The 22,145-nt window shown below is 35.8% G+C and overlaps 1 protein-coding gene across 3 annotated transcripts in view; it reads left to right on the top strand.

The window, feature by feature from the left end:
• PGR (progesterone receptor) overlaps positions 1-22,145 on the top strand; it is a 99,561-nt gene that overhangs the window by 51,088 nt on the left and 26,328 nt on the right. Inside the window, exon 4 of one of the 3 annotated variants that reach the window (XM_067750793.1) lies at positions 19,782-20,087. The exons of the other annotated variants lie outside the window; for them this stretch is intronic. Coding sequence (XP_067606894.1) covers positions 19,782-20,087 — 306 coding nt within the window. The remainder of the gene's footprint in view (positions 1-19,781; positions 20,088-22,145) is intronic. 3 annotated transcript variants of the gene reach the window in all.

Here is a 22,145-nt window from a genome sequence, read left to right as displayed (position 1 = left end):
GAGGATGTCTTTTCTCCATTGTATATTCTTGCCTCCTTTATCAAAGATTAGGTCACCATATGTGCGTGGGTTTATCTCTGGGCTTTCTATCCTGTTCCATTAATCTATATTTCTGTTTTTGTGCCAGTACCATACTATCTTGATTACTGTAGCTTTGTAGTATAGTCTGAAGTCAGGGAGTCTGATTCCTCCAGCTCATTTTTCTTTCTCAAGATTGCTTTGGCTATTCGGTTTTTTTGTGTTTCCATACAAATTGTAAAATTTTTTGTTCTACTTCTATGAAAAATGCCATTGGTAATTTGATAGGGATTGCATTGAATCTGTAGATTGCTTTGGGTAGTATAGTCATTTTCACAATGATGATTCTTCCAATCCAAGAACATGGTATATCTCTCCATCTGTTTGTAGCATCTTTGATTTCTTTCATCAGTGTCTTACAGTTTTCTGCATACAAGTCATTTCCTCCTTATGTAGGTTTATTCCTAGGTATTTTATTCTTTTTGTTGCAGTGGTAAATGGGACTATCTCCTTAATTTCTCTTTCAGATTGTTCATTATTAGTGTGTAGGAATGCAAGAGATTTCTGTGCATTAATTTTGTATCCTGCTACTTTACAAAATTCATTGATTAACTCTAGTAGTTTTCTGATGGCATCCTTAGGATTTTCTATGTATAGTATTACGTCCTCTGCAAACAGTGACAGTTTTACTTCTTCTTTTCCAATTTGGATTTCTTTTATTTCTTTTACTGCTCTGATTGCCATAGCTAAAACTTCCAAAACTACGTTGAATGATAGTGGTGAGAGTAGGAACCCTTGTCTTGTTCCTGATCTTAGAGGAAATTGTTTCAGTTTTTCACCATTGAGAATGATGTTGGCTGTGGGTTTATCATATATGGATTTTATTATGTTGAGGTAGGTTCCCTCTATGCCCACTTTCTGTAGAGTTTTTATCATAAATGGGTGTTGAGTTTTGCCGAAAGATTTTTCTGCATCTCTTGAGATTATCATTTGGTTTTTATTCTTCAGTTTGATAATATGGTGTATCACATTGATTGATTTTTGTATATTGAAGAATCCTTGCATTCCTGCGATAAACTCCACTTGATCATGGTGTATGATCCTTTTAATGTACTGTTGGATTCTGTTTGCTAGTATTTTGTTGAGGATTTTTGCATCTATGTTCATCAGTGATATTGGCCAGCAGTTTTCTTTGTGACAACTTTGTCTGGTTTTGGTATCAGGGTGATGGTGGCCTGGTGGAATGCATTTGGAGTATTCCTCCCTCTGCTATATTTTGGAAGCATTTGAGAAGGTAGGTGTTAGCTCTTATGTAAATGTTCGATAGAATTTCCCTGTGAAGCCATCTGGCCCTGGGCTTTTGTTTGTTGGAAGATTTTTTATCAGTTTCAATTTCGGTGCCTGTGATTGGTCTGTTCATATTATCTATTTCTTACTGGTTCAGTCTTGGAAGGTTGTACTTTTCTAAGAATTTGTCCATTTCTTCCAGATTGTCCATTTTATTGGCATAGAGTTGCTTGTAGTAGTCTGTTTGATCCTTTGTTTTTCTGCCGTGTCAGTTGTTACTTCTCCTTTTTCATTTCTAATTCTGTTGATTTGAGTCTTCTCCCTTTTTCTCCTGATGAGTCTGGCTAACAGTTTATCAATTTTGTTTATCTTCTCAAAGAACCAGCTTTTAGTTTTATTGATCTTTGCTATTATTTCCTTCATTTTTTTTTTCATTTCTTTCTGATCTGATCTTTATGATTTCTTTCCTTCTGCTAACTTTGGGGTTTTTTTGTTCTTCTTTTTCTAATTGCTTTAGGTGTAAGGTTAGGTTGTTTATTCAAGATTTTTCTTGTTTCTTGAGGTAGGATTGTATTGCTATAAACTTCCCTCTTAGAACTGCTTTTGCTGCATCCTGTAGGTTTTGGGTCATATATTCATTGTCATTTTTTTCTAGGTATTTTTTGATTTCCTCTTTGATTTCTTCAGTGATCTCTTGGTTGTTTAGTAATGTATATTTTAGCCTCCATGTGTTTGTTTTCTTTACAATTTTTTCTCCTGTAATCGGTATCTAGTCTCATAGCATTGTAGTCAGAAAAGATGCATGATATGTTTTCAATTTTCTTAAATTTACTGAGGCTTGATTTGTGACCCAAGATGTGATCTATCCTGGAGAATGTTCCATGTGCATTTGATAAGAAAGTGTATTCTGTTGTTTTTGGATGGAATATCTTATAAATATCAGTTAGGTCCATCTGGTCTAATGTGTCATTTAAAATTTGTTTTCCTTATTTATTTTCTGTTTGGGGGATCTGTCCATTGGTGTAAGTGGGGTGTTAAAGTCTCCTCCTATTTTTGTGTTATTGTCAATTTCTCTTTTTATGGCTGTTAGTATTTGCCTTATGTATTGAGGTTCTCCTATGTTGGGTGCACAGATATTTACAATTGTTATACCTTCTTCTTGGATTGATCCCTTGATCATTATATAGTGTCCTTCCTTGTCTCTTGTAGTAGTCTTTATTCTAGTCTATTTTATCTGATATGAGTATTGTTCCTCCAGCTTTCTTTTGATTTCCATTTGTATGGAATATCTTTTTCCATCCCCTCACTTTCAGTCTGTATGTGTTCCTAGGTCTGAAGTGGGTCTCTTGTAGACAGCATATATACAGGTCTTGTTTTTTATGCATTCAGCCAGTCTATGTCTTTTGGTTGGGGCATTTAATCTGTCTACATTCAAGGTTATTATCGATATGTATGTTCCTATTACCATTTTCTTAATTGTTTTAGGTTTCTTTTTGTAGGTCTTTTCCTTCTCTTGTGTTTCCTGCCTAGAGAAGTCCCTTTAGCATTTGTTGTAAAGCTGGTTTGGTGGTGCTGAATTCTCTTAACTTTTGCTTGTCTCTAAAGCTTTTGATTTCTCTGTCAAATCTGAATGAGATCCTTGCTGGGTAGAGTAATCTTGGTTGTAGTTTTTTCCCTTTCATCACTTTAAATATATCTTACCACTCCCTTCTTGCCTATAGAGTTTCTGCTTAAAGATCAGCTGTTAACATTATGGGGATTCCCTTGTATGTTATTTGTTTCTTTTCCCTTGCTGCTTTTAATATTTTTTTCTTTCTGTTTAATTTTTGTTAGTTTGACTAATATCTGTCTCAGCATGTTTCTCCTTGGGTTTATCCTGTATGGGGCTCTCTGCTCTTACTGGACTAGATTGACTATTTCCTTTCCCATGTTGGGGAAGTTTTCAACTATAATCTCTTCAAATATTTTATCAGACCCTTTCTTTTTTTCTTCTTTTTCTGGCACCCCTGTAAGTTGAACGTTGGTGCACTTAATGTTGTCCCGGAGGTCTCTGAGACTGTCCTCCATTCTTTTCATCCTTTTTTCTTTATTCTGCTCTGCTGCAGTTATTTCCACCATTCTATCTTCCAACTTACCTATCCGTTCTTCTGCCTCAGTTATTCTGCTATTGATTCCTTCTAGAATATTTTTCATTTCAGTTATTTTGTCGTTCATTACTGTTTGTTTGCTCTTTAGTTCTTCTCGGTCCTTGTTAAATGTTTCTAGTATTTATTCTATTATTGAGATTTTGGATCATGTTTACTATCATTACTCTGAATTCTTTTTCAGGTAGTTGGCCTATTTACTCTTCATTTATTTGATCTTGTGGGTTTTTATCTTGCTCCTTTGCCTGCAAGATATTTCTCTGTCTTCTCATTTTGACTAATTTACAGCACTTGAGGTCTCCTTTCTTTAGGCTGCAGGGTTGTAGTTCCTCTTGCTTCTGTTCTCTGCCCCTGGTGGTGAGGTTGGTTCAGTGGCTTGTGTAGGCTTTCTGATGGAAGAGACTGGTGCCTGCATTCTGGTGGGTGGAGCTGAGTTTGTGCCCTCTGATAAGCAGGGCTGTGTCAGGTGGTATGTTTTGGGGTGTCTGTGAGCTTAGTCTGACTTTAGGTAGTCTGTGTGCTATTGGATGGGTTTGTGTCCCTGTCTTGTTTGTTGTTTCATGTAAGGCATCCAGTGCTGGGAGCTGCTGGCAGTTGGGTGGAGCTCGGTCTTGGATTCAGATAGAGGCCTCTGTGAGAGCTTTTGGTGATTAATCTTCACTGGGGCTAGGAATTCTCTAGTGGCCCAGAGTCCTGGACTTGGTGCTCCCACCCCAGAACCTCAGGCCCAACTTCTGGTCGAGGAACCAAGACCCCAGAAGTCTCTCATCCCAGCAATAAAGGGGATTAAAAGGAAAGAAAAGACTAACAAAACCCCAGACAAATGGTAAAAAGTAAAATCAAGCAAACAAAAACAAGAGCAAGGAAATACACATGCACACAAAAGAAATGAAAACAGACCCAAATAAATAGAAAGGCAAGAGAACAACCAGACAAGCAAAAGAACCCAAGAATGAAATCAAGCAATTAAAAAGAAAACTGACAAAAACATAAAAACAAAAAACAAAAAACAAAAGCAGAGCGCCAAGTGGAGAATGAAGCAAAGAAAGCAAACCAACAAAAATGATAAGAAATATAAAGAAAAACAGAAAAGAGTAAGGGGAAGGAAGACAGAACAACAGAAAAGCAACATAGAAATAGAAATTAAAATAATACAATAGAAAATATATTAAAGAAAAAATAAATAAAACCCCAAAGAAATGGTAAAAACAAAATCAAATAAAAACAAAAATAAGGAAACACACACGTAAGAGAAACAAAAACCAAACCAAATAAAACAGAAAGCAAGAGAAGTAGAAGAACTCAAAAACCAAATCAAACAAAACTAACAAATCTAACAAAAACTAATTAAAACTAACAAAAACACATAACCTAAAAACAAACCAAAGCAAAGTGCCAACTGAAGAATAAAGCAAGGAAATAGAACAAGCCAATAAACATGATTAAAGAAAAAAAATAATAAAACAAATTAAAAAGGGAAAAAACACAGGACAACAGAAAAGCAAAGTAGAAATGGAAACATAAGAAAAATAAAAAATATATTAAAGAAAAAGAAGAAGAAAAAAATAAGGGAAAAGAACACAGAACAACAAAAAAGCAAAGTAAATATAGAAATATATCAAAAAAATTAAAAATATGGTACAAAACACGGAGGTCATAAAAGACTAAATAAAAAATACTAAAACAACTAACAAACAAATTTAAAAAAAACAAAGAAAAAAATCTAGAACCAACAACAGAATGAATCAAAACATAATAAAATTAATAGTAATAATTATGTTTCCCTGGAGTCTCCACTGTAAGTGTCCTTGCACACATCGTGAGCCACAGCCTACCTCTGCCTCCCCAAGAGGCCCTCCTCTGCCTCTGGGCTGGTCTCTGGACCTGCTGTGGGCCCTGTGGGCATCACTTAGACTCTGATCTGGCCCAATTCTTGCGTGTGCTTGCCCCCAAAGTCCACAGCTGCCAGAGCTAGACCGTTTTCATTTGTGGGAACACTCATTGTCTGCTCAGATATTCCATAGACTCAGGGTCTATCTATCTGATCATGAGGATTTAATCTGAAGCTTGTATAGCTGATGGAAAGTTTTTCAATCTTCTTCCATAGTCGCCCCATCCCTGGAGCTCCGCTTTGGTTTTATTCCCACCTCTGCGTGTGGTCCACCCACAGGAGTCTGGTCCTGAGGCTGCCTTAGAGCTCTTGGGTCTGTCTCAGTGAGGACAGGGAGCAGAGGTGGTTTGATGCTTGGATCACGGGAGCCCCTGAAGGACCAAATGTGCAGGGAAGCCGGTGGCCACAGGTGCAAGAGGTATCGCCCAAGTGAGGGCCTTTTCTGGTGCCCAGCATAGAGCACTTGAGGGCCAGCCCTGACCATGCTTTTTTTTTTTTATTGCCTTGCATCCGGCGCATGATGGCCAGCTATGTGGGGGCTTTTTTTATTGCTCAGCAGCTGGCGCCAGCGTGTGGGAGAGAGAGGTTACAATAGTCGTTCCTCCCCTTGCTTGTGACTCAGCAGTAGTGCCCTGCTTCCATGGCAGTCCAGTCTTCCTCCATAGACATTCCCTGATGCGGATTTCCTCCCTCCCATCCCCTCAGCCCATCTCCCCACAGCCAACAGTAGTTCTTGCTCCAGGCCTGTTCTCTAATACCCACACTCCAGCTCCCAGCCCCCTTGCACACCTGTGAACACACATCTCAGTCTGGGGCACATAGGGCCATGGTACGGACCATCTGTATATTTCTCACTCTGTCCCATCTGCCACAGATTGGCTGCTTCACCCTCTTCCAAAAGCCTCATATGCTTCCCTTCTGTCCCAATCGATTTCCCCTTCAGAGAGGGGGCTTCCCAGAATTCGGGAATCTCTTCTCTGCTTCAGTTCCCCTGGCCCTGGGTGCAGGTCCCATCCCGCTTCCTCTCCCCCTCCTTCTCCCTTCTTTTTTCCATCCTACCCAGTTATGCAGGGATCTTTATAGTCCTTTCTGGTGTCCAAGGTCTTCTGCTAGTGTTCAGCCGGTGTTCTGTGAGAACTGTTGCATCTATAGGTGTATTCTTGATGCATCCGTGGAGAGAGATGAACTCCATGTCCTCCTCTCTTTCGCCATCTTGAATCTCTTATAGTTTATTTTATACATGCTAGTTTGTACCTCTTAATCTCCTACCCCTATGTTGCTCCTCCACCTTTTCCTCTCCCTACTGGTAACCACCAGTTTGTTCTCCATACCTGTGAGTCAGCTTCTTTTTTGTCATATTCACTAGTTTGTTGTATTTTTTAGATTCCACATATAAGTGATATCATACAGTATTTGTCTTTCTCTGACTTATTTCATTTAGCATGATACCCTCCAAGTCCATGCATGTTGCTGCAAATGGCAATATTTCATTTTTTATGGCTGAGTAATATTCCATTATATATATATACCACATCTTTTTTATCCATTCATTTGTTGATGGGCACTTAAGTTGCTTTCATATCTTGGCAATTATAAATAATGCTGCTATGAACATTGGGGTGCAAGTATCCTTTCAAATTAGTGTTTTGTTGGGGTTTTTTTCAGATGTATACTCAGGAGTGGAATTGCTCGGTCATATGGTAGTTCTATTTTTAGTTATTTGAGAGAAGTTCATACTGTTTTCCACAGTGGCTGCGCCAATTTACATCCCCACCAACAGTGTACAAGGGTTCCCTTTTCTCCACATCCTTGCCAGAATTTGTTACTTGTGTTCTGTTTGTTGATAGCCATTCTGACAGATTTGAGATGATACCTCATTGTGGTTTTGATTTGTATTACTACAATGATTAGCGATGTTGAGCATCTTTTTATGTGCCTATTGTACATTTGTGTTTCCTCTTTGGAAAAATGTCTATTCAGTTATTCTGCCCATTTTTTAATGGGGTTGTTTGTTTTTGATGATGAGTTGTATGAGCTGTTTATATATGTTGGATATTAACCCCTTATCAGTCAAATCATTTGCACATATTTTCTCCTATTCAGTTGGTCGTCTTTTCATTTTGTTTATGGTTTCCTTTGCCATGCAAAAGCTTTTAAGTTTAATTAGGTCCCATTTGTTTATTTTTGCTTTTATTTCCTTTGCTTTAGGAGACAGATCCAAAAAATATTGCTATGATTTTTGTTCAAGAGTGTTCTGCCTATGTTTTCGCATGAGTTTTAGGGTTTCTGGTCTAACATTTAGGTCTTTAATCCATTTTGAGTTTATTTTTGTATATGGTGTTAGAGAATGTTCTAATTTAATTCTTTTAGATGTAGGTGTCCAGTTTTCCCAGCACCACTTATTGAAGAGAGTGTCTTTTCTCCATTGTATATTCTTGCCTCCTTTGTCATAGATTAACTGACCAAAGTGCGTGGGTTTATTTCTGGGCTCTCTATTCTAGTCCATTGATCTCTGTGTCTATTTTTGTGCCAGTACCATGCTGTTTTGATTATTGTAGATTTGTAGTATAGTCTAAACTCAGGGAGCATGATTCTTCCAGCTCTGTTCTTTCTCAAGATTGTTTTGGCTATTTGGGTTCTTTTGTGTTTCCATACAAATTTTTAAAATATCTTCTAGTTCTGTGAAAAATGCCATTGGCATTTTGATAGGAATTGCATTGAATCTGTAGAGTACCTTGGGTAGTATGGTCCTTTTAACAATATTAATGCTTCTAACCCAAGAACATGGTATATCTTTCCATCTGTTTGTGTCATCATCAATTTCATTCATCAGTGTTTTATAGTTTTCTGAGTACAAGTATTTTACTTCCTTAGGTAGGTTTATTCCTAGGTATTTTATTCTTTTTGATGCTATGGTAAATCGGATTGTTTCCTTAATTTCTGTTTCTGATAGTTTATTGTTAGTGTGTAGAAATGCAACATATTTTTGTATATTAATTTTCTTTATTTAAAAATTTTTTTCTCTGCCACCTCCCATTTTATCTTATTCTTTTTTGTAATTTATTTTATCTTTTATTTAATGTTGTGTTTCTCTTCTTTGATTTCTTGAAACTTAGATGCCACTTTATCTTTGAAATACAGTTAAAAGGATTGCTTCAGGCCATTTCCTACAACAATTCTTACTCTAATTTGTATTCGTCTGATTTTTAATTTTACATTCCCTTTTTATCATTTCTAAAAATATTTTTGCTTAAATTCTGTACAATATGCCTACTACTTACTACACATTTAAGTCTATATAATTCTATCTTGGCCTGCTATTGGACTTAGTAATTGTTAGCTGGTTCCCCTCAACTTCCTTCCTTGTTTGATTTTCCCTTTATAATTTGAGCTAGAAGACATGAAATCTCAGCTATTTGATTTGGTATGGAAAGAGGGAAACAGTGGTTGGGGACATAAATGTAACTTTGAAAGGTGTACACAGCTGGTTTGCAGGCATTTGTGACCCAGACATTCTACTATGAAATATACTAGACCTTCTGCACTAGATTATGTCTTTTACTGAAGGGAAATTCCACTTAGATTTATTCCTGTTATTCAAGAAGTGGAAGTAATATTGCAGAAAGCCAGATTATTGTTCAAGCCTTTGTGGCAAACAAGTTTTTTTGTTGCTGTGCAATTATTAACTTATTCAACAGAATGATTGAGTATTACTATATACAAGGGACTGTGCTGTCATCAAGGAGCTTACGTTTTTGTTGAGTACAGAGGTAATTACCAAAATAATTATATAACATAAAATACTGTAGCCTGATAGAAGATGATAAATGTAAAGAAGAAAAATAAAACAGGGAAGCAGGTTTGAAGATGTTATGGTAAGTGCACATTTGTCTCTGCTCAGTCAAATACAATCAGTAACTCCAAAATAATTCCCAGTTTTCCATTACTTCTCTCTCCTCTTCCTCTTGTCTGGTCTTCAAATTTAGAAGTCCAGGTCATGGGGTAAAAGTAGTTGGTGTGACCACATGGTCCTTATTCAGTTGGAATAAGGACCATGTGGTCCTTATTCCATGCAGTCCTTTTACCTTTCTATTATGAAAATGGACTTAAGGACTTATGTTCTTTGCTTTCCCTGTAGCCTTCATGTGTGCCAAGTGAAGTGCCTCTCACCCACCACTTTTAACATACATTAAGGTGTACTACATGGATTTTGTAAATGTTTCTGAGTTCTGCATTCTATTCTGTTGATCCATATATCCATTCCAAGAAACTATTAATAATTCAATAGTTTGGTTTAATATCATGTTTGGGTTATGGTAGTATTATTATAAATTTTAATACATAGCATGGCATATATTAAAATCACAGTTGCTCTTTTAACAAAATTCTCTTGGCTACTCTAACACACATTTATTCTTCTCAATGGACAATAAAACTATCACTTCTAATTCCAAAAAACATTGGATTCTGATTGAAACAGTATAAAAATTATGTATTAATTTGAGCAGGATTGACACTTTAAGGTTTCCAATTCAGGAACATATGCTTTTCCTTAATTCAAATTTTTGTTTTGTGTTCTGTGACAGCATCTTACAGTTTTAATACAGGTCCCATGCTTTTCTTCAACATATTCTTGAGTATTTTATAACTTTCATATATGTTGTGGTAGAATATCTTCTATTTTTCAAGTGGTAATTATTAGAAGTGGTAAATCTAGTGATTTTTATAAACTTATGCTCTTTCTAGCCATGTAACTAAATTATCTTAATACGTTGATAGGTTATTAGTAATTCTTTGAGTTTTCTAGATATATAGTCATTTTATCTGAAAATAAAGTATTTCATTATTAATATAATATTTGCTGTTGGGTTTTGATAAATAGTCTTTATATGTTTATCTCTTTATTTTACTTTGAGGTTTGTTAAAGTAATGATGACTCCTAATGTGGCTTGCAGGATCTTAGTTCCCTGACCAGGGATAGAACCTGTGCCCCCTGCAGTGGAAGCAGGTATTCCTGACCACTGGACCGCCAGGGAATTCCTGACTGAGGAATTAACAAAAAGCCTTTACATTAGTTTCCTATTGCTGCTGTAACAAATTACACAAATTTAGTGGCTTAAAACAACACAAATTTATTATCTTACAATTCTGGAAGTCAAAAATCTGAAATGGGTCCCAATGGACTAAAATCAAGGTGTCAGCAGGACTGCATCCGTTTGGAGGCTCCAGGGGAAAATCCATATCCTGGCATTTTCCAGCTTTAGAGGCTGCCCAAATTCTTTGGTTGATAGTTCCCATCGATGTTCAAAGTGAACAACAGTCAAGTCTTTGTCAATATACCATTTCTCTTAATCTGAATCTTCTGCTTCCCTCTTTCCACAAGTACCCTTGTGATTCCATTAGGCCCACCACGGTAATCCAGGATACTCTTATGTGTAATGTCAGCTGATTAGCAACTTTAATTCCATCTGCAAGTTTAACTTTCCTTTGATATCCAATGTAACATATTTACAGGTTCCTGAGATTATAACCTGGACATCTTTGAGGAGCTATTGTTCTGCCTTTCATAGCCTTTTTATCATCTACTGATAAAAATCATGTGATTTTTTCCCCCTTTGATCTGATATGATGAATTATCGTGGTATATATTCAATGTTTAACCAACCTTTTCTTAGAACAAGCTCTATTGAGACATAGTATAGGGTTCTGTTTTTAATTCTGCAGAATTCAACTTGCTGATGGCTTATTTAGAATTTTTAGCTATATAATCATAATTCAGTTTAATCTTTATTTCTAATATGATGTCTTTAAGGTTAAGGTTGCTTCATAAAATCTACAGGGAAGGTTTTGAGTTTTTCCTCTACTTTAAGATGGTATCAGAAATTTTTTGTTGATAAAGAAGATAAGACTTGGGCTGTGAAACTGGTATCAGAGCCAATTTTGGTAATTTATATTCTACCATAAAACTCTCCATTACCTGAATTATCAAATTTATTTCAGGAGAGTTGCACTTAATATTTTTTTCTTATTCTTCTAATTATTTTAGTATATGTAATTATATCTCCTTTATGATACATCGTATGATACATTTTTCTCCTTTTATTTATGGTTTACTTGACCTTTTCTTTATTATTAATGTCTTAACTGAATGCTTATTTAGCTCATTTGCTTTCCGTCTTTTTCCACAACAAAATTATATACTCCTATGTGTATATTTTTTATATTTGACTGCATTCCATGTTTTTTTTAATATTTATTTATTTATTGGCTGTGTCATGTCTTAGTTACGGCATGCAGGATTTTTCACTGTGGCGCGCGGGCTCTTTGCTTCTTTGTGGTGCACGGGCTTCTCTCTAGTTGTGGCATGTGGGCTCCAGAGCACTTGGGCTCTGTAGTTGCAGCATGCAGGCTGTCTAGTTGTGGCATGTGGGCTTAGTTGCCCTGTGGCATGTGGCATTAGTTCCCCGACAAGGGATCGAATGCAGCGTCCCCTGCATGGCAAGACAGATTCTCAACCACTGGACCACCAGGGAAGTCCCCATGGGTTTTGATTTGAAGTGTTGTCTTCTTTTTGTTAATGTCTAGACAATTAATAACTTTTACATTAATTCCCTCTTTGATCAAGAACTTAATTAGAAAAGTGTGAAGTGCCAAGTTAATTAGTTAATTTTGATATTTTTAATGATAATATTTAATTTTTAATGATATTTAAGAATATAGTAAGCTTTCATTTTTTAACAACTTATTAAGGATTCCTTGTATATATTTTATTTTTAAATTCTCTATATCTGTGCTTATTAATTATCCTATTTACATACAAAATTTGAAAGAAATATATGGGTATTCCCACTTTGTGTTTTTATCAAGTTTTTCTTTTTTGAGGATTTTTCTGTTTTAATTATTTGACTAGTATATTGTTTGCTATTAAAGGCATATACTTATATCATCTTTGAGGGCAGAGTACCTTTTATCCTTTCTTAATATCCCTACTTTGTCTCATTTTAATATCTTTGGACTTGAATTCTGTTTTATCTGTTATTACATTTTTACTTCTGCTTGCCACATTTTGTATTTTCCTGCTTCACCTTTCTCATCTTTTAATTTTCAGCTTATTTTCCTATGTTTTTATTGTGTTTCTTGTAAAAACTACAAACAGAATTTTGCAACCCAAGCTGACCTTCTTTGATGTCAACAGGGAAATTTAGTCCATTAATATTTGTTGATATAATCAATATATAAAATTTTTATTTCTTCCAACACATGTTCTGTTCAGTGTGTGTGATACTTCCTCATTATTACCTCTTTTCCCTTTTCTTACTTTGCTGGCTTGGTCATATTTCTTTTCATTTCACTTTCCCCATTCAGTCCTCCTTGTTAAATTGGAAGTTTTACTCTGCTTTTCCATTTTGCTAGTGCTTACATTCCCATCCTGATGTCATAATTAAATCTATATTTCTCTTTTATTATATCAGAATTAAACAGTACTATGACTGATCATTTCACCAATTATTTTATTAACACATACTAAAGAAGTTCAGAAACTGTTTTCCCTCTCCTCTCCAGTTTTTTGCTAAAATAAATTTTTATTATTAGGCTATATTTAAGCTGTCATTTCTAATATGTCTCTTCTCTCTCAAGAACCTTTCTTAACACTTGTCTGATAAATTCCTACTCATAGGAACATCATCCATTCAGATTCAGTCATATATACTGTAAGAATAATTATGCAATACTTTATCCTTTCTTTGCATGTTGTTTGAATGTCATATTCTTTCAGTTTTTCCAGGAAACTTCTAGCTTGAATTTAGGGTCCTCCATTCCCTTGTATAATTCTGTAGGTTTTCTGATTTTCTATGTGTCCCTTAACAATATTCTTGTTTGTTTCGACTTTGAAGGCTACTACATACAGTTTAGCTATAAACATTCTTGCACATGTCTCCTGGTGTTCATGTGCAAGAGCTTCTGTAGTTAAGGTATGCCCTGATTATAATATATGTTCATCTTGGCTTTACTAGATAATGCCAAATTGTTTTCAAAGTAGTTTTACCAGTTCACACCCCATATCAACTCTGTATGAAAGTTCCTTTTTGTGTGTCTTTGCCATTCTGGATAGGTTGTATTTCATGGTGGTCTTAATTTGCATTTCTCTGGTTACTAATGAGATCAATTGTATTTTTCTTGCCTATTTCTATTTTTCTACCTCTATAAAATGTCTGTTCATGTCTTTTCTTTCTGATTTATAGGAATTCTTTGTGTATTCTGGGTATATATGTTACAAATATCTAATTATAGGATGAGAAAGAACAGCCTATGTGATAAAGTGGTATTTGGGCATAAACTGAAGTGAAATGAAGAACAAATCTTGCAAATATTTAGGAAAAGATAATTTCAGGCAAGGGAAACAGGGTAAAGACCTGAGGTAGGAACATATTCAACAAGTTCCAAGAACATGGGCATCAGTATGGATGGAGCTGGGGAGACTGTAAGAGAGACTGTCTGTGCAAGATTATGTTGGGCCTTGTAGAGCTTGATAAAGAATTTGGACTTCATTCTAAGTAGGCTGACTGGTCACTGAGAGTCTTGAGCCAGGAGTAAAATAATCTGTAGTTTTTAAAGTCTCACTCAGCTGGGTAGTGAATAGACTGTGGAAGTACAAGGAGGAAAGCTGGGAAATCAACCAGCCCATGTAGCAATAATACAGCTCTGATGATGGTGGCTTAAATTATGGTGGAAGAGTGGAAATGGGGAGAAATGATTGGATTGGGGTTATAATTTCATGGCATCCACCAGGATTTGCTGATGAATTGGATATGAAGTGAGAGAATAAGTGAAGTATCAAGGATGACAGCAGAGTTTTTGTCCAGAGCAAGTGTGTAAATGGAGTTAAAAAATGGAAGCTGCAGTTCTGGGGCAAGTGTATCAACGTTTTATTTTAAACATATTAAGTTTTGGAGGGTGTTATTAGACATACAAGTGGAGATACTGAATAGACAATTAGATAGTTAAGTCTAGAGTTCCCAGAAAAAGTTGAGGCAGGAGTTATAAATTTGTAATCATTCCATATCTATGTGACATTAAAGATATAAGAGTAGATGCTAACACCTATAAAGAGAGTGTAGCTATCTAAGAGAAGTCTGAGGACTGAGCTCTGGAACTCCAAGACCTAGAAGTCAAGAAGATGTAAAAAGCAAGACTGAGAGACTAAAGGAGTGGCCACAAGAGTGAGTTATGTGGAAGCCAAGAGAATAGATGAAGGAAATGATGAACTGTGTCAAGTACCACTGATGGTTTGATTAAGATAAGTACTGAGTATTGACCATTGTATTTTGACCAGTGGAAATCATTGGTGCCCTTGCCAAGAACAATTTTATTGGAGTAGGGAGTAGTAGAAAAACCTGACTGGAATGGGTTCAAGGGAGAATGGGAGGAGAGGAAGTAGAGAGAGTAATTTCTCTTCATGGGATGGATTGTGCATAAGAGGGACTATCATGCAGACAAGAGGGCAGACGATTTCAGAGAAAAATCATTGAGTAGGTGAGAAGGAATAAGATTTAGTGCTGAAATGGTAAGAGCATACGCAGTTCATGCGTTGTAACAGGAGGGAAGCAGAGTATAGGGGTACCAATATTATACATTGATTACAAAAAAAGTGTTCTCCAGATGGATCTCCTCTTTTCCTAAGCCTCAAAAAATCAGTTCCTCTGCATCTGATTCCATCCTCAAAATGATGTCCATCAGATTGAATGAAAGACACTATTAAGTCCTTCTCCCCCTCTTCTTTCTTATACCCCCATGCCCATCCCTAGCATTTGAACCTGTCTTCCCTCCTTCCCACAAAACAATGAAAGCTTCTGAAGATAGATGCAGTGGGGTGGGAGAATAGTGGGTGGGAGATGGTTACTGGGCCCACACACCTAGTTTCTACTTAGGTTACCAAACCACCAAGTACTGTTATTTTTCAGAAGTACATGAGTAACATTGCAATACAGAGTCATTCTAAATTTTTACTGAATTCTGAGTACTTTTTTGCCATTATCTAGTTAATCAATCAACAATTATATAAAATTCTATAGATTTGTTTGTTATATTATTTAATAGTGATTTTTATACATGAAGACTAGGAATCATTTCTTTGAAAGACTAACCTTATATAAAATCCAGCAAATCAAAAAAAAAAAATCACATTGCTGTTCACATTATCTTTTTAGTACTCTTCCTGTGATATTCCTTTTTCAAGATCTAGGTTAAGTCAAAATAATAACTTCAATAGCTGAACAAATATTTATTAGTAGTCCACTGTATGATAGATGGTTTGGAAAGCTTCAGATCTACATTGGTAAATAAAAGAGACCTGGCCCCTATCCTCATGGGTCAATTAGCCTAGCAGAGGAGGAGGCTGTGTGCTCTGAAGGAAACAAATGCAGCAATAGAGAATAACTACAGAAAGACATAATAATGTATTCTTTCATTCATTCAGCAGAGATTTATTGAGGCACTGCCGGACACTGGAGAGAATATACAAAGCTGACAAAGAGGTGGTATCTTCTCTGACGATCACTGTCAAGAACAGGGGAACTTTTTCATTAACCCTCTTCTTCTCTTAACATTATCTTCCCTTGGGGACTCTGATTTGTATCTACAAATGTGTATGTGGTTACAAAAATTATATATCTAAATTTTAATCTAATTTCATCCTCTTTGGGGCTCTGGACCTTAACTTAAAGTTGCCAGTTGTGGTAGAATTAAAGGAAAACAATACTTTTTATATTTTACTCTATGATGAAACAAAGGCAATTTAAAATTAAGATTGGTGCAGATGTACATGTGTCTTTACAGTTCCTATTTTATATAATGTCAAGAGGAGCTAAGGTTAACTATTTTTAATAACAGCTAGTTATTTTATTTAACTTGCTAAGAGAAAAATCAGTGACTGCATTGCTTGACAATGGAACTAATGAGGTCCAAATCATAGGCTTGATCTCAAATGCAAACCTCATAGAGAAAAATATTCTAAAGTAGTGTTTTCCAAACTGTTAATCTCATGAGATACTAGCAGGTTTTTCATCAAGTGAAAAAGACAGATATACTTGGGAAACACTATATATTAATATTATTCTCTTAGAGATCCATAATCCATACAACGTATTGAAGGTTCTGAGATACAGTACTAAGTAAGGTAAGGATATCACTTTAACTTTTCTAATACAGCATTGCTTAAACATATTTGACCATAGAAGCCTTTGTCGTTTGTTTGTTTGCTTGGGTTTTGGAGGGAGGAGAAAAGAGGTGATTAGGGACATTTTTAATATCAGAAAATGCAAACTAAATGAAGTTATAGTTTCCCTTCCTCTCTCAATTCTTTCTGAAGTCACAGCTAACATTAGTGAGTGTCTGCTATATGCCAAGCACCACATACTTTTACACATTATTTTACCTAGGCTAATGGTGATATTGTGAGGTAAATGCCATGTTTAATAGGTGAGTAAACTGATACTTGGATAAATAAAATAATCCACCCCAGATATAATGCTTCTAAATGATAGGATTCATACCCAGATATGACCAACCCAAAGTTCATTTTTCCCACATGCCACATGTTCATAAGCTGTAGATAAATGGAAGAGTTATTACATCTCTTAAGATTTATTTTGGGAAGACCAAACATATTCATTGTAGGGGTGGAGGGTAGAGGTGGCAAGATTGTAACAATTTAACACTTTAGGAAAACATCTCTTAATAATACTTTACATTTATTCAATTCTTTAAGTTAATTCTCCTGGTGTGCAAAGTTCTCCCTTGACATACACTGCTTGATTAGCTCCAGAAGAGTCATTAGCCTGCAGATTTAGAGAAATAAAGCCTATGTGAAGGGGCAGCAGTGTGGTCTAGTGGAAAGACCATAGTCTTTCCCTGACCGTTCTATTTAATGTCCTGTTCCCTCAAGTCACTCTCTGTTACATTACACGTTTCACTCATAGTGCATACTATCGTGTGGTATTATCTTACTCTTTATTTGTTTGCGGGACCTCTCTATCTTCCCACCAGAATATAAGTCCCATGAAAGCAGATACCTTGTCTGATTACTCAGAGCTGTAGTTTCAGGACCTTAAACGGTGCCTGGTACATGAAACCACTCAATCAGTGTTTTATGAGTAAGTAAAAGAAAGAATAAAATAAATTAACCCTTGATTAATATCTCTGCTTTGGCATTTATTATCTCTATAAACTTGGCCAATTACTTAGCTTCTATAAACCTATTCCTCATCTTTAAAATGGAAATGCTAGTGTTTATTTCAAACCCTTGAGCTGCAAGTTAAGTTACATAAGATAGATATGTAAATGATCTAGTTCAATTGTAATTCATCCTTCAACTTTGCTTTTATCACATGTTCCCCTTTTTTTCACTGGGACTCATGAAAAGACTGGATCACAAGCAGAAATGTGAACATTTCTATATTAATTCAAACTGCATTATATATAATCAGCATGTTAGGAAATTGGAATTTATTTTTGGTGTAAGACTTTTTACACTGAACAAAATGTAAAACATTTGCTTTAGTTTTCAGTAAGAATCCATGGTTTCATAGTGTAATCAAATCCTGATAAAACCAGAACTGAAAGGGCATAAAAAAGAGAAAAGGGGTTAAAGTAAATGAAAAAGAAAACCATTTTGGAGTTATTATTGGGGAGGGAAGGGGCTGATAGGATGTATGTCTTATTTTCTGCTAACCACAGTATTTTAGGATTGGAAGGAATCAACTTTTGTGCTCTTTCCCACAATCTCTTGCCTAGACCTCTTTTCCAGAGTCCCACCAAATGACCATGAAGTCTCTGCCTGAAATGCCAGAGAGATTGTGTGAGAAAAAGTTTGGACTTCGGAGTCCACATAACCCAAGCTCTATCACTCTAACATTGGGCATGCCATCTTCTTGACTCTTCATTTTCCCAATTTACAAATGGAATTAATAATACCTACTTGTTGTGAGGCATAAATGATACATATATAAAATTCCTGGCATATAGTAGATACTCCACAAATATTACTTCCCTTCCCTCTGGTAACTCATTCCTTCCCCAGGAAACTTGTTTGAAACATCTCCTTAAACATTTCTGGATGCTTTCTATATATTGACCCCATGGCATTTGTTTCTCTGTCACCTATCCATTCTAACACAACTTTGGAGGGGGGTGGTTTATAGAACAAGTGTAATCCTTTTTCTTTATGACAATACTTGAGCTCAGAAATCACAAAGGCAGATGCTTGCAGAGACCAGGCAGGTAACTTAATTGGGCAGAGTGACCTGATTTAAGAAAATTGACCAATGGCCTACTACCAGTTTGTGGTAGGAACCGGGACGTGTTGGAGTATCTGTGCCCCATTCAAAAGCAGAAGCTGTAGCTTGGCTTTAACAGATTGTCGCCACCCAGCTAATTCAGAGATGCTTTCATAACTCTGGAAAGAATTGTGAGCCAAACAAAACATGTCTATGAGCCAGAACAAGGATTAGATAGATACAGCAAACTGCAGCCTCTGCTCAGATGATTGCAAACCATTATCAAGCCTTCCTTAGCCTTTTTTCCTGGCTTAAACAGCACAGACACTTGATACTGTTAAGTAGCCCTTGCCTGTCATACAGCAGGTGGGAGCTGTAGTCCAGCCTGCCCTCTGATCACCCCAAGGCACCTGGGAACCAGCAGTGGCCCAGTTTTACATCTTGGTCTCCTTCAACCAGTCCTCATGAGGCAGATTTCTACTCATCTCCCTGTGTCAGACTGTTTTTCTTCCTAACACACGACAATTCAGCAAAATAGAAATTCTAGAAATTGTCCAGAAATACCAATGTGGCCTGACCAGCACAAGATGTAGACTCTCTCCTCCCTTAATTTAGAAATTAGATTCTTAACTTTGGGTCCTTATATCTCATAATAGTCCATGTATTGATTTCAAGGAATTTCAAATGATCATGAGTCTGCTGAAATTGTGCACAAGATTTTGTGGGGTTTGCATATGTATATGCATATCTTTTAACAGATTCTTAAAAGAATAAAACTCAAAAGGAGATTCAACATCTACTAAACATTATGTTTTAATTATGTAGTCTGTAGCATTAACTTTGGGAAGGCAGTCCTGTCAGAATATTGACCAACACTGAACTTGGTTTCTGCTAAAAGCCATTTGTCTTTTCTACATGTTACTGTGAAGCTCCATAACCTTGCATGGGATACTGGTGTAATTACCCACACCCATCAGCCCAGTGAACGCTGGTGTAATTAATTCTTTAATCCAAGTCTGAGACCTAACATTTTTACTTATTGTATCTCATTTTATCAGATAGATGCCAAAGCCTATAATGCTATAATTTTAAGAAAAATCATTCTCTGCTGGAATATTTAGTTTCTATGTATTTATATTACCTTCCTTTCTTTTTTCTTCTCCGTAGGTCGAAAGTTTAAAAAGTTCAATAAAGTTAGAGTTATGAGAGCACTAGATGCCGTTGCTCTCTCACAGCCGGTGGGCATTCCAAATGAAAGCCAAGCCCTAAGCCAGAGAATCACTTTTTCACCAAATCAAGACTTACAGTTGGTCCCCCCACTGATCAACTTGCTCATGAGCATTGAACCAGATGTGGTCTATGCAGGACACGACAACACCAAACCTGATACCTCCAGTTCTTTGCTGACAAGTCTGAATCAGCTAGGCGAGAGACAACTTCTTTCAGTAGTCAAGTGGTCTAAGTTACTGCCAGGTAATAATTATTTGTATATAATAGCATGTAATAAAAACTTTACTATGGCTTTTTACTAGTGGGTGGTTAAATAAAACAGTCTGTGCAATAAATTAAATATAGTGTAAACAGGGTGTTTTAGTATGTGTTTCAGCAGTTCAAAATATTTATCTAGGACTCTATATTATATGTTACTTGTCTAGGACCCTACTGTGTGCTATGGAAATACAAAAGACATAGATAACATTTTGAGTCTTGTTGATGAATCAAGACTTACATAATGAAATAGTTACGGATTAGCATAAATCAATATGTTAAACCATAGATAATATAGTAGTTCAGAAAAAAGACAAACTGACCATCTTCTTAGAAGTGCCTACTTCATTCCAAATCCTAATTTAACCAACCTCACATGGTTGAAAATAAAACTGAATGTACCTATTCATATAACAAATCAAAATAGTATTGAGTAAGCAGAGTATCTAAAGTCAATTAAGAAATAAAATTCCTAAACATAAACAAATAATTTGGACATAGAAAAACCTCCAGTCACTATTTTCTCGAATTTTACCTAGACAGTGAGAATTTGGCTTATATCATCATGAAAGGATTTCAGTCATTTTATTTATAAGCTACTTTTGCTCTCTCAGCACAGCTCCACAGGAGCCAAGCAGTTGAAAGAGTTTACAGGGGTGCAGTTCTCACCTGGCTAAATCTTAGAGTGCAAAGCCAAGAGAATACATGGGTAGTAATTACTTGTGGAGGCATTAATCCCATAATTAGAAATAGAACATTTTTGATCTTTGTGTCCTTTTCCAAAGTTACTTTCTCTTCACACCAATAATATCCTTATACTCCTTTAGACCAGTTTATTTTTCCAATATCTGATCAAGAATTAAACATAATATGCCATTTTAGTCTCCAAGTAAATTTAATAGTCTTTTTAAAAAAGAATTCATTTCCCAATTTGCCTTAATATTATTTCTCAGTTATTATTCTACCTGAAAGGTTTGAAATACTATAGATGAATTGTTATTGAAAATTCAAGGTTACATGAGACAGAAAGAAAAATAGATTCCTGTTTGTTGAATCTTTTAAAAAACACATGTTGAGAAAAGTTAATTAGATTCACTATTCTAGTGAAGATAAAGTAAAATCAAAAATCACAGTGCCCAGGTTCCTATTAGCTTCATTCTTGCTGAAAAGCCTTGGACAGGTAATATTTTTTTCCACTAGAAAAGTTCTGAATGTTTTTTTTTTTTAAGTTACTGTAAAGTGGTTATCAAATTTGATAGACCTTTATTAAATTAAAATGTTACAATAACATTGGCAAACATTTTCTATTTAAAAATATGAGTGTTTGGTTCTTCCCTGGTGGCGCAGTGGTTGAGAGTCCACTGCCGATGCAGGGGACACGGGTTCGTGTCCCAGTCTGGGAAGATCCCACATGCCGCGGAGCGGCTGGGCCCATGAGCCATGGCTGCTGAGCCTGGGTGTCTGGAGCCTGTGCTCCGCAACACGAGAGGCCACAACAGTGAGAGGCCCGTGTACTGCAAAAAAAAAAAAAAAAAAAAAAAAATATATATATATATATATATATATATAGAGAGAGAGAGAGAGAGAGAGAGAGAGTGTTTATGTGTTTAAACTTTTCTGTTTTTCTATGATTTGGAAAAGGTTATTTCTTTGATGTTTGTTGATATAGTTCATATTTCTTTTGTTTGCATTTTGTACGTTCTCTATTGTTTAAAAAGATTCTACTGTCATTGGCAAAGTTAGAAAATAACCAGTCATAATTCCAACAATAATTTATTCATTTTGGGGAAGAGCTAAGTGAGCTTCTTAAATTGAAACACTATTATCTCTCTAGATTTTTGATCCCCACACACCCTCAAAAAGAGTGAGAGAAAAATTTTACATTGTATTTGGTGGCAACATTTTTAATGTTACAAAATGTAATTTGTGTGTAAGTAAACAAGAATGATGGCATCACCAGTATTACATGTACTGTTTTCACTAACTGTATAATAAGGGAAACATTAGGATTATTAAAGTATAGTGTGGCCCATGGTCTTTCAA

This window comes from Pseudorca crassidens, chromosome 9 (genome assembly GCF_039906515.1).
Source record: "Pseudorca crassidens isolate mPseCra1 chromosome 9, mPseCra1.hap1, whole genome shotgun sequence".
Taxonomy (NCBI): Eukaryota; Metazoa; Chordata; class Mammalia; order Artiodactyla; family Delphinidae; genus Pseudorca; species Pseudorca crassidens.
This window is presented reverse-complemented; position numbering and strand designations above follow the sequence as displayed.